The sequence below is a fragment of the Falco peregrinus genome, chromosome 7 (assembly GCF_023634155.1).
Source record: "Falco peregrinus isolate bFalPer1 chromosome 7, bFalPer1.pri, whole genome shotgun sequence".
Classification (NCBI taxonomy): Eukaryota; Metazoa; Chordata; class Aves; order Falconiformes; family Falconidae; genus Falco; species Falco peregrinus.
In genome coordinates, this window is record NC_073727.1 from 45,826,360 (window position 1) to 45,839,433 (window position 13,074).

The 13,074-nt window shown below is 37.9% G+C and overlaps 1 protein-coding gene across 3 annotated transcripts in view; it reads left to right on the top strand.

Moving 5' to 3' along the window:
* The window catches only part of RMND1 (required for meiotic nuclear division 1 homolog), a 21,804-nt gene extending 8,979 nt beyond the window's left edge, over nucleotides 1-12,825 (top strand). Inside the window, exons 4-12 of one of the 3 annotated variants that reach the window (XM_055811328.1) lie at nucleotides 2,225-2,300; nucleotides 2,667-2,706; nucleotides 6,110-6,210; nucleotides 7,522-7,628; nucleotides 9,637-9,701; nucleotides 10,580-10,656; nucleotides 11,808-11,928; nucleotides 12,104-12,277; nucleotides 12,709-12,825. In XM_055811328.1, coding sequence (XP_055667303.1) covers nucleotides 2,225-2,300; nucleotides 2,667-2,706; nucleotides 6,110-6,210; nucleotides 7,522-7,628; nucleotides 9,637-9,701; nucleotides 10,580-10,656; nucleotides 11,808-11,928; nucleotides 12,104-12,175 — 659 coding nt within the window. In that variant the 3' untranslated portion in view covers nucleotides 12,176-12,277; nucleotides 12,709-12,825. Of the gene's footprint in view, nucleotides 1-2,224; nucleotides 2,301-2,666; nucleotides 2,707-6,109; nucleotides 6,211-7,521; nucleotides 7,629-9,636; nucleotides 9,702-10,579; nucleotides 10,657-10,918; nucleotides 11,565-11,712; nucleotides 11,929-12,103; nucleotides 12,278-12,708 lie in introns of those variants that run through there. The other 2 variants (XM_055811330.1, XM_055811329.1) reach the window with 2 other exon arrangements.
* The last annotated feature ends 249 nt before the right edge of the window (nucleotides 12,826-13,074 follow it).

Consider the following 13,074-nt stretch of genomic DNA (forward strand, 5'->3'; position numbering starts at 1 on the left):
TAGTTGAAGTATATATACTACAAGAGAAAAACAAATGGAGCTTTTTATAGCTTAAGGAACCTTATGCCCTAGAACAGCTGTGATTTTCATATGTTGGCAGTAGAATCTTTTTTTTTTTTTTTTTTTTAAATAAACAGATTATATGAAACCAAGAGAATGACAGGTAGTGTTTATGGGCACTTCAGTAGAGGTTATCAAATATCTGGCTGTCTCTCAAACTCTTAATAATCCAAGTGCAAGAATGCTCTAGTGGGTCTCTTTCAAAGACAAGATTTACCAACGATCATCTTGCTCAGAAAGTTGAACATGGCAAAAAGACAAGGGGCTTTAGCATATAGGCTTCATGTTCCTTTGTATTAAAACCAACAGTGGTTTCACAGCTTTGGGTTAGAAACTTCGTACAATCCCTAGTATGACTGTGAATTACTGTAAGGCAAATGTTGCTGTTGCTGGTATTTTACCCTGGGAGTGTGGGTTTGACAGTTTTTTCATTTCTTCATGGTGTGGTTTTTGACTTCTCACAATAGGTACTCTATTTATCAAAAGTTTGGAGGAAGTAATGGTGAAAGGATGTTGGATTATGCCAGCAGATCTGATGTGTTGTGGTAGTTGGCTTGTGTGTGTAGGACTGGTTGGTTAGCAGCTCAAACACTGAATCTTGGAAAATAAAAAAATATTATCACACAGAAATCCAAATTAGCAATTATTGTGTGGATTTGTTGCTTTGTAGTGTTCTTCTTAAGCATTATTCTTGTTTTCAACCTCTTTAAAGACATTTTGGAGGCAGATCCTGTACCTCCGCTTAGAATGGACCAAAATGGACCAAATTCTCTTCAATTGTGTTTCATCTTGAGTGGATAAATAGATAAGGGTGATATTTGAAAAGGCAAATGAGAAAACGCAGGCAAATCCATGGTGAACTCAAACTCCACACCCAAAACTTGCTCTATTGATTCATCAAATGATGCGTTTCTGAACTGGAACAGCAAGTGGAAGAGAAGTCTTTAAAAGAGTTCATGCAGACCAAGTGTGTGGTCTCAGTTCAGGTATTGGCAAAAGAGCGTGCAATATTTAGGCATCTTTCGCTGCGGCCTCAGTCTACCTGGCCTGTATGGCTTGAGCAGTAAAGCAGAGGGTGGAATTTGTACATGGGCTGAATTTGATGCCTTGTCACTTGACCTGTGATCTTTCTGCAAAGAGGTTGAACTTTTCAAGGCTTAGGTGTTAGGCCCTGCAAATTCCTGTTTGCGGAGTCTCACTTTATAATAGAAGATAGGGAGTTTTGCTGGTCTATCTTCCACTAGTTCTGAAACAACATGAGTAATGCTGGAAAGTAATGTTTTTTTGTCAAAGCCACATCAGGACTTATAAAACTTTGTCTATATTAGCAAGTAGAACAGTGGAGCAGACCTGTAGGAAAAAAAACAAAACCCTGTTTTGAGAATCCATCATGCACATTTTGTAAGTTTTGGGACATTGTCCCTACCTTGGCACAAGTCTGGTCCTTTGTAATAAATGCATGTAACAAATGTAACAATTTGAAAAAAAACACAAACCTTGTGGCTGGAGTACCACAGGTGCATTTTTTGAGCTCCTCTTTCATTTTAATTTAGTGGAAAAAAAAAATCCAGTTTAACACATCAGAAGTGTGGTAAATGATGGTGGCTGGAAGATTTGTTTCAAAAGCATGCTTCTGTTCTGGAGGAAAATGCAGGTGTACCCTCTCCTGTCTTGAGGGTGTGCTCTTTCGTGTTTCTGTGAAAGCAAAGTCAGCAGAATTTGAGTGTAGATTAGTCCCTTACTATATAGAAAAGAGAGAGATCTGGGCAAGCAGATTTGAATGGTAGTATCACTGCACCTGTGGGCAACTTCCACAGTCCACTCAGGTTGCACATCCACTGCTGTGTTCTGTTCCTGGTTATTTACTATGCCCTGCATCAGTTTTCCCTTAAGTATTTTTTTTTTCTTCAAAACTCACATTTCATTAATGAAAGATTGCAGTGAAGTTCAGCATTGTAGCTGAGTCTGTCTAGAGCGTGACACTTCAGAGAAGCGGTGTAGTTTCATATTGTAGTTGTTCCCTTGAAAACATTTTCATCAGAAAAATAAAATCTGGGACTGACTGACATGTTAGCATGTAACTGTTAAACTGGAATTATATGCTTAATAGCTATCATGTTTAAAAGTTTGACTAATTCAATTTTTTTCATGTATTTCAAACTAGATGCTGCAAATGTTTTGGTGGTTGGTACTGAGCACTCTGCAAAAGGTGATGATTCTGGCATAATTTTTTTTTTCAGGTAAGCTATAAATCATGCCCAAAGTGTCATTTTGTTAATAGCAATGGTGTGAAAGAAGTAGTGCAGCTTGTTAGATATCTGCGTTATATTACCTCATGAAATTCAAGGAGGAATAACTGCCCAATCAGAATGATTGGTGGGGGGGAAATCAGAATTATTTCAACAGTTAAAAAATAACTTACCTTGTGGTTTGTTTTTCTTTTAATTAAGGTATTGTTAAAAAACAACTATTATGTTGTTTTTGCAAAGATAGTATTAAGTTTCATGATTCAGAATGACAAAAATTGCCCAGTACAATCTGACAATTTCATTGAAATACATTTAAAACAGTATGATTACACATCAGTTTTTTCCTTGAATTCACAGGGAAGGGGCTGTTGTGTTTTGGAATGTGGAAGAGAAGAGTGTAAGTAAAGCAAAACTGTTTGTCAAAAACTTCGTAAGCAGGTGTTTTATCAGTCCCACAAAGCTCAGCATGCTTGGGCTTTGTTTGGGAGCTTGGATCATTCTGTGAAAGAAAAGGACCGATTCCTCTCCTAAGGAGTGCAGGTGCTTGCCTGCTGCTGCCCTTGAGTGTGTGGGTTGCTGATGTATCAGCTTTGAAACTTGAATTTCTGCAGAAAATGAGCAAAGATTATGTGTAACACAAAGTGGGTAACATTTTCTACTTAAGGCCAAGAATTTGAAAGCTTAATCTAGTGAGATTGACAATAAGAAAATTCTTGCAGCTCTACATCTGGAGGAAGTAGATCAGAAAAATCAACCTGTGAATGGTTGTTTGAAAGGCACTAATATAACAGAAAATGTGTTAGGAAAAAAGTATCATTCTGTTCTAGTCCATTCAAGTCAAAACTATTCAAAACCTATGTTTGCAGAACTTTGCAAGAGGCAAGATTTGTAAGCAACTTTTTAATGCTTTGTTGTTTCTAGCAGCTAGCAATTTTCCTGAAGAAAGATGTATATTGATTGATTTAATTGCTAAAATATGTTGATAATTGAAATGACAAACCTGTTATAATAGTTGGGTGCTCTTTGCTGACCAAGAGGGGTATGCCACAGGCATATCTTTTTTTATGAATATATTTATAGTTATTTAACAGGTTTTGTGATGTATTTTTAGTACTGTGGTTAAATAAAAATGGAGTCCAGATACAAAGAGGAAAAGTCTTAATCTTATCAGTAGGCAGAATATGTGAAATTAAATGGTCTATTGAATAGATGATACTAAGATTCACAGGAGTTCACAGGAGGATTTTCATTAAAGTAAATGAAAACACAGAACATTTGTTTCCAGATGTGAACAATTTCTGGATTCAAGTTTGCTTTTTCTGTTTCAGACCTGAAATGTTCCTCATTTCCTGTCTGTTTTGGGGCGGGTCAGTATGACAGCTGGCCTACAAAAAGATACTAGTTCTCCCTTCAAATCTTGCCTGTAGCACACTTGGGATGCTATGGCCGTAACTACAGTACTGATCCATAGGTATTACTGAAGACTAGCTGACTAACTCCTGTTGATTTTTGTGAGCTGGGCACCTCTACCACTGGAGTACTCTGAAAAAATCTTGGTTTGTTGTACACGCTTAAGTACCTTTGAAAATTTGATACCACGTTTTTCCTGTCAGTGCTAGTACCTTTAGTTGGTCCCTTGCTAGCTTTATCTATAAAAGCGGAGGAAAACTGCCGTTTTCTGCTCGTTGAAATCATAGTCAAAGTTTTAACTTCCAAATGACTTGCTCAAATAGAGGTGTTATGCACATGTTTTAATGAACTGAAGCAAAAAAGAAAATCAAACTGTAGAACAGAAACTGAAAGTAGTTCAGTAAAACAAAACTTAGAGAATTGCTGTGAGTGGACAAACTTGCTTTTTAAAAGTACTCCAGAATGACTGTTAGGAGAAGAAAAAACACTTCAAACTAGCAGATACAGACTGATCATTAATAGAAATTCAAAATGTAAAATAGTGCTTTAAAATATCTGAATAGGGAGGTTGTACAGCAACAGCTTCCCCACCAAAAATAACACAGGCAAAAAGCAAAACTAGCTTTGAGGTGGAGTTTCATCTTCTTCTTAAAAGGAAATTGTGTGACGTGATTGCCTGCAATAGCAAGAGTTTGTATTTAGTGAATCCAGAACATCTCTTCTCATTAAGTGTGCTGTGTGACAGGTAGTCCCTTCTGTAAAATTAGGCTGGGCCTAGAAGAAACTCAAGTTAGTGGAAGCCTTTGTATTACTTTTAACTAGATAAAAGAAAGCTGCCACTGAAATACAATTTCTCGTTATCCAGAGCAATGGGAGAACTTTGGAAGTACGCATATTACAAGACACATGAATTTCACAGAATTGATTGCGGTCTGTAAAGCTTTGTTAAATCTTGCTCTGTACTGGCCCTGGGAAGCCTGAGCTGGTTGTAGTTCTGGAAGGGAATGTTAGTCTATTAACAGCGTAATTACTACTGTATTAGTAATGATTTCACAAAGCCAGCTAGAGCACCTCAGTTCAATTGAACACACTCTTGAAGTTTGGCATGCTGCATTATGGTTTGGCTATTAACTCTGGCATTATTTTAGCGGGGTTTGCATTGCTGAACTGTCCCTGGACACAGCATAGCTGGTTGGCCAAACTGACTGGTCTAACAGCAGACCCTTCCTTGCTTAAAAAATCAAAACAATTTTTCATACCCTTTTTTATCACAAGACTTGAAATATATGGCAGGTACTAGTCACACTAATATTAAATTCAGGATTATGAAACAAGCAGTTGCAGCTGTAGGGTTGGGGAGGGGGGTTAGTGAAAAATGTTAACGTGTCTTACATAGCCAGTATAGCCAAATTTCTTGAAAGCAAGTAAGAAAGCTAGCACTGCGAAGAAAATCCTTCTTGCAGGTGATCCAACAGATTTTTTTTAGAGTATTTAACTGGAGAATACACTTTATGAACAATTTACTAGCATACAGTTTTGCACTAAAAGGTAAACTATTATCTGTTGTTTTGAAGACAGTGTTTTAGGTATGACTTAGTAGAAGATTTACCTCTTTAAAGAATTTATGTATCAGAAGTGTATTGTGGTAGTGAGGGGTTTTTTTGACTGTTATGTAACTAAATGCCTTTACAAACCTGTAGGTGAGTGCTTTTATTTTTTGGTTCAGAATTTGAGCTAATTGCAGAATGATTTTTATGAGAGGAGCCTTGTAGCACATAGAAAAAAACAAGGATGAGGGATCCTAAGACAGATGTCAGAGGAGAAAGTTTTGTGAAGGAAAAGAGTTCTTTCTTCCTGCATCAGGTTTTAGTGTGCTTGAGAATAAAATGACAATGAGATTACTTCTCCAAGTAAAATTGCACATTTAACTGTTTACAGGGTTGATTGTGGGCAGCTGAAAGCATTTTTACAGATTTCTGTAGCAGTAAAGGATTTCTGTAAAACAACCCAACCTCTGGTAGCTGAAACCAAACTATTGATTTTATCAGCAAACTAGTAATTTCGGCAGAGACAGCCACCTGATGTACTTATCCGAGTGTGGGAATGAATCTTTAGGATATCTGCCAAAATCTTGAACAGCTCATTGTTAAATGACATCTTAGTCTTTACAGATTCCGTGTTCATAGCCACAAATTCTTCCACGCAGCTACAGATAGCTTCAGAAGTAAACTGTTAATTATCACTTAATTCCTTAGCAAACCTATTAATTGTTATTTAAATAACTTCAGCATGAAGAGTTATCATCAACCTATTAGACACGAGATCTTTGTAGAGTGATAGTATAGTGCGTGGTAACTGTTCCTGTGCACGCAGTGGTCTTTTTTTCATAGATGAAGAATATCATGCAAGTACTAGAACAGCATGAAATCCAGCCGTACGAAGTTGCACTAGTCTACTGGGAGAATGAAGAGATGAACTATAGAATAGGAGAGTAAGTATCTTCAGGCACTCTTTATATAAAAGCTAATAGACACCTAAGACAAATTCAAGTGAAAGCATGAAAGCATCTAGTAAGAATATACGTGTTCTTACTCTTTCCCCTCCCGCCCCACCCCACCACCACCCCCCCCACCCCGAATGATTAAAATAAGGAAAGGAGAAAACAATATGTCCAAATTGACAAATTTTGCTGTACTGCTAAACTTGCATTTATGCAGTGGCCTTTGTGACTTGGTTATATAGTAGATTTTGTAAATTACAAAGCTCCCTGCCCATACACCTGAACATTCTACAGCAGTCCCAAACAGAAACTATGTACCTTAAAAAAAAAAAAAAAACCAAACCAAAAAAACAAATAAGGATTATTGAGACAAGCCTGATTTTAAAGAGGATTCTCTGTGTAAGCTTTTCCTCAGTGGCCTCTAGGTCCATATAAAGGATGTAACTCAGCACATCACTTCACTTCCTAGGAAAACCATAACTTGAATACTGTGGAACAATAAACCTGGCAAGTTGTCCTGCCTTGTAAAATAGTGTTTTTTCATCATGAGGAGCAAATAATCTGTATGGAAATATTTCTCTATGTAAGTGATTATATAAATTCTGTCACTTTCCAACAGCACCAAGAAACATCTCGTAGACAGGACACTATAACGCTAGGAGCTGAGCTAATGAGGTTGATCTTATTTAAGGTAACCTGATATGAGGGCAGGTTTTTCTTCCTGGCCATTTGAAAACTGCATGTACTATCCAATTGTGTAATTTGTGATTCCTGATATATTCCATTGTGTTAATGCAAGTTTCATAGTGAGGCTGACATGATAAATAGAAGGACTCTCATGCCTCTTTTTCTTTGCTCCTGGCCCACTATGCAAAATAGAGGTTTTGGGGAAAGTAACATCATAGCAGGGAGGGAGCGACATTCATAAAAGTAGCAGAAGAAAAGGCAAACAGAAACAGAAAGATAATACAGGAGCTTGAGAGCAAGAGAGAGGCCAGCATCCTGCTTACTCTAAATTAACTGTGTATATAGTCATGCTGTAGTTACCATCATAGCGTGCTGCAGTTTCATTTAAACCTAGAAAACCTGGTCATGATACTAGACTGAGTAACTAATTTTTAGTGATTTATTTTGGTTACTGTCAGGTTGAATGTGAGTAAAACGCAAGGATGGGGATGACATCCATAAAGATATGGCATACTTTATATAAACAAACAACCTTTCTTGCGTTGTTGATTGTTCTTTAAGTGTTCCTTTGGTGGTGGCTTAGTCAATGAAGATGTTTCAATCCTATTTTAACAGAGGTCAGTCAAAGCTTCATAAAGGAGAAATCTTATTAAATTCTGAGCTGGATAGTGATGAAGTTGTTCTGCAGAAATTTGCCTTTTCAAATGCCCTTTGCCTTTCTGGTAAGTTAATATTGTTTGTAATATCAGCCTATGCTACAGATCTTGTGAAATGTCATTGTAAGTGGGACCTGTACAGTGACAGATTGGAGAAGGCTCAGTGTCTGATTTAGGCAAACTGCAAAGATTGATTGTGATTCAGTGGGAGGATTCATTTTCAAAGTTTTTACCTTGTTTTCTATAAATTGGAATTATTCAATGGAAATCACCTTAAAGATGAACAAAGCACATTAAGAAACATACTTTGCAAAAGATACTCATTCCGCTGAACATTCTGTTCCCCACCCTTGAGAACTATTCTAGGACAGCAATGAGCATAAAGTTCAGTACTTGAAACCTGTCAATAATCTTAGGTAATTAATCCTGACATCATCTCCTCTAACAGAAAAAGCAAGATGTCAGCTGAAGAAGTAATGTAGAGCAGTGATTCCCAGCTGGGGAGGTGTACTGGTATACAGGTGTGGACCAGAGCCACAGATAGTGTTTTCCAGGCTTACTAGCCATGGCAGGAGATAGCAAGGGGCACTGGGAAGAAGCCAGGCTCAGCAGCAGTGCTGCTGCTTGAGGAAATGCCCTCTCTGCTGCTTCAGACTGCAAATGAGGTAGAAAGTGGCAGTACAATCTAGCAGCAGTAAGGCTGTCTTTGAAAAGACCTTTAAAGGACATCAGTTCTGTCCACCCCTACTGCTTTTAGGGTAAATTACAAGATTCTTGCAGTGTTTGGGAAGTGCACCTTTAAACACAGAATGCATATTTTTGAACTGATACGCCACTTGATCAAGGAGTACAGCATAACTAAATGGTTCTTGACTGTCAAAGGAAAAGCTACTGAGAAAAAAACTTATGTTCTCTATAGCTTTCCTATTCATAAAGCAAATGCATGGAAGAGTAGTGCCACATAACTGAGCAAGTGATTTATTTCCGGGATATAATTGGTACCAGTTTATGTTAGTGTGAAACATGCACATGAAGGAAAACAGTTCAATAATGTTCAATAAAAATAAAGGATGCAAGTATAGTTGAAGTCAAATTCATGACACAGCGGAAAACAGCCTCTGTCAAATAATCAGTGATAGCTGAAATGCCTATTGGCTTTTTGTCAGGGGCTAAATTAAATGTCAGTTAAGTCACTGGCTTGAATTAGGCCTCTCTGTTCAAAAGATGATTGTGAAAAATGCTTGGCATTGGATTTACTATCAGTGTCCTGACTAGATGATAATATTGATTACTACCACAATGGAGTTCATTTTGACAATTAAATCATTCCTGATTAATTTTTCTGAGTGAATAGGGTTAACGTTTGATCTGTTGCTACCTTATTCTTGTCTGGGAATCTGTGGACTAAAGAACAAAGGCCTGAGTTGTATCATCTTCCTGTAGAAACATCTTTCCAGGCTCAAGCTGAGGCATAGTAGAATTTATGTTGCCATGGCCTGCGCTGAACAGCTTCTATAGATGTTAACATCTTCAGTGAACAGTGTATTCACCAAAAAACAAAATGGGAGTTAAGTTTGAACTGAACTTCAGCAAGTACAGGTGGTGTATCTACGCAAGCCAACTTGGTTTGAGCATGCTGCATCAAACACTGGACAAATGGAGAGTGAGGGTTCTGGGGGACACTAGAAATGCAGCAGGGACTCTTTGAGTGGCACCACATGAAGTGAGCATGATGGCTCATTATCGCCAGCCTCCTTGGAACGTACTTTGCAAAAGCTTTGAACATACAGGAGAGCACTTAACAAACATGTAACTTTTGAGCTGAAGGAAAAACTCTCCAGGATCTGAACTGATCATTTGGAGAAGAGCTGCGCTGTGTGCAGTGCTGTGTCCGTGCCCAGCCTGGATTTGTTTGTACATGTACAGGCATTGATTGTATAATACTAACGGTAGCTTGCTGCAAATAATGTCCGTATGTATCAACATGTCTTGAAGCAGCACGTCAGCAGATTCAAAGTTACTTGAAAGCATATCTGCATCTCAGTGTTCTGCTTTTGTCACCTCTGTGTTGCAGTAAAGCTGGCTATTTGGGAATCATTGTTGGATAACTTCGTGGAATCTATCCAGTCAATTCCCGAGGTGAGGTCTTGTTTGTAGCTCTCCTCTCCTTTTCTAATGTGCTTTGTAAAAGATCAGTCCAGATACAGCTGAGGATATGGGAAAAGCAACTGAATGCTTAATGCATTTGATGAAGCCAATGTTGAGAAGCTCAGAACACTTGCATAGTGGTGGGACAAGAAATCATCAGTCTTTAAAGGGTTGGGAGCGGGGATCTGCTGGAATAATGTTTCCCATGTTGCGCCACTGTCACTGCTACTGTTGAATGTGTACACGTAACAGGACAAGCAGCATTTAAAAACCTGGCCAAACACAATGTCTGGCAGCTTGCGCTGAAAGTAATGTGCTTTAACTCGCATATAATGAAGAGGTTTGAGTGACTTAAAAAGAGTTTTTCCTGAGACTTAATTAAAATACAAAGCCCACATGATGTCACATATAAAATGAGATTAATAAGAGTTCAAAAGAGAAACTATAATTGGTTTTTTTTTTTTATTTGTTGTAAGGAAAGAGGCTGTAAAAAGGCTAAGTAGTGGCAAGGTGAAAGAGCACCGTCATGGCTTAAAAATAACAATAGTAGGAAGAAAAACCGAATGATATCTCGTTCAGGAAATGATTCATAGAAAATACCCCAGGATTTTGTATAGGTACCGATGATGTACTCAATGATTTATTGAAAAACCTGTTTGAACAGTTGCATGGTGATATTCTTATAAAGCTAGATAAGTAAGGCACTAAGCAAATAAAACTCCAATGTTATTGTGATAGGCATTAATTTTTTATTACGATATGCATCCAGATTTTAACTCATATACATACATCAGGCTGTAAAACTCCATACTTCTTAACTGCTGGTACATGCTACTTGATCCAACAATAAAAAACTTGTTACTTTGCAGATACTAAAGTCACGAAGGAAGGTAAAACTGTCTCATGCAGATGTAATGCAGAAAATTGGAGAACTCTTCGCATTAAGGTAACTTTCCTGGTTACACCCAAGACACTGTATTACACAGAACTTAAAAATTAAGTTGTGCATGATCCAAAGACCAGAATACACACTAAACACGGTGGGGTGGGTGAGGATTCCTTCAACCTTCTGTTGGCTGGAGACTGTGTGTGCTGTTTATGGTGGTCAGAGGACCCACTGGCTCACCACTCACACTGTGGTGTCTGTTAGAAGGACATTAAGCAGCATATTGTGAATGCCCACATTCTGCACCCTTTTCCCTCCCTAGGTCCAGGAACACATCTCATCGCCAGTAATTACAGTAGATACTGGAGTATGCAAAGGATACCAGGAGGAAGGACAGGGGTAGGCAGAACTGTTAACTACAGACTAGAGTTAGTAAAGCTTTTCTGTGAGTTCTGTTCTTCCCTTAACTTGGTCAGAAACCACTGCTACATTGTAAAAATTTATTGGGGGTTTTTCCCCTCTCAAGTGAAGTTTGGCCATTGAGAACACAGAGCATTATAAACTTTTTCACAAAACTCAAAAATCAGTGAAGAGGTAAATTTAAAAAGTGATTACTGTTTTAAACACTGGATTTTATATCCTTATTTGAAAGACTGTTCTGTAATGAACAGTGATGTTCTAAGTGTCCAAAGATTTATGTGAGCAGTAGGTTGCAAGTGGGAGATTTTAGGTCTTAGCCTTTATAATGTTGAAACTTTAGCCTGGTCCTGGAAGGTGTGCTGTGCTTACATACCCAGCATGCAGTACTAGTCACACTTGGGAGTTCTGAGATACAGTCAAGTTGTTAAGGAGCTCCCCAGCAACTTTCATTCGGGTACCACTTCAGCTTCAGTGAGTTACTAGCATAGTCAAGGACGAACTGCAGAAGCCAAGGAAGGTGAGGAGTTGAGGAGGCAACACTGCCACAGGTAAAAGTCATTTATGCTCAAAAGTATTACACAGTACAGTATTCTTATAAAAGTTTCAGATGTGACCAATTTTAAACAATGACTACTATTGTATTTTTATGATGAAAGGAGATTCTTTTCATACTTTTTTTTTTATTTAAAATTACAGGAAACTTTTTCTGTTTTTTTTAACTGCTATGTAAATATTTGCTCCTATATTCACCAAAAGGAAGTTTGAACTACAGTAGTACCCATTCTTTTTAGACACCGTATAAATCTGAGTTCAGATCTGCTAATAACTCCTGATTTCTACTGGGATAGAGAAAAATTGGAAGAGCTCTATGACAAGACTTGTCAGTTCCTCAACATTAATCGCAGAGTTAAGGTAGGTGTCTTACTGTTAGGAGAATTTTCCACTCAGATCAGCTGTCTTTGCTCAGCACAGTTACAGACTGCTCCAGGAATGAATGTTTGAATTGTAGAAACTGAATAAAGAATAATAGGATCCTATATACTATCCCCTTTTCCACGTTTGTAACCCACTCACATCTTCTATCCAGTTCAGGTTAACAACGCTGCCTCACATTAATGGATTGTGTATTTCCCAAGCCACTAAATTAGGCTTTAAGTAGTTGTAAGAAGAGGAGATTTAATTCTTCTTCTGAAACACGTGCAAGAAAACAAGTCAAAAAAACCAGATGTGAAGCAGTCTTCTTACTGACATGATCATTCAGGTCAGTTCATTGAAGGACGACATGATGCTTACTGCCGAACCAGAGTAAGAAGCACTAAAACTACCTCTTCCGGTGGTACAGCAACCGTAAATATTTAGTCACTTTCAAGGCATTCCAATAAGCTGCATCTTTTGCTTGTGCCTGTTTCCACGAGTAGATATCGGCCAGAAGCAGTTTAATACCTGCAGATGCATATCTAAATTTCTATTATTTTTGTGAACTTCTTGAAATAACAGGCTCATTTATATTGAAATTTCTTTTGCTTGTGCATGTTGCCTTACAGGACTTTCTGTTCTGTTCTTTCGCAGAAAGGTGTCAACACCTTTCTGGTTCTGCTCAGTGAAGCCCTTCTGTGGATTGTGTTCCTTTGTGTAGTGGTCTTATTCCCCTTACAGAATCCAGATTTGCCATACATTTGGAATCTCTTGCAGGTAATGAATGAAAAGCTTCAGCACTGCATGGACCTGACAGATCTAATGCGAAATCACCTGAATGAAAAGCACGCTCTGCGCCTCGAGTGGATGATAGTCATACTCATCACCATAGAGGTTGGTAGTGGTGGGTTTTTTCCCCACTGTCACACTGAAAATGTTGGAACAGGTGCAATTTATATGCTTCACAATTTGAGAATTAGGATTATTTTATTAATGTAATGTACTGTATAAGGGGATTAGTCTTCAGTTCTTTGCAAGTAACTTTAGAATTGCAGCTATAATTATTTTTCAGATTACGTTGTTTACAGTATAAGCTGTTCTAAGGATTATTAAATCAAATAAAAATTCGTATCAATGTGTTTG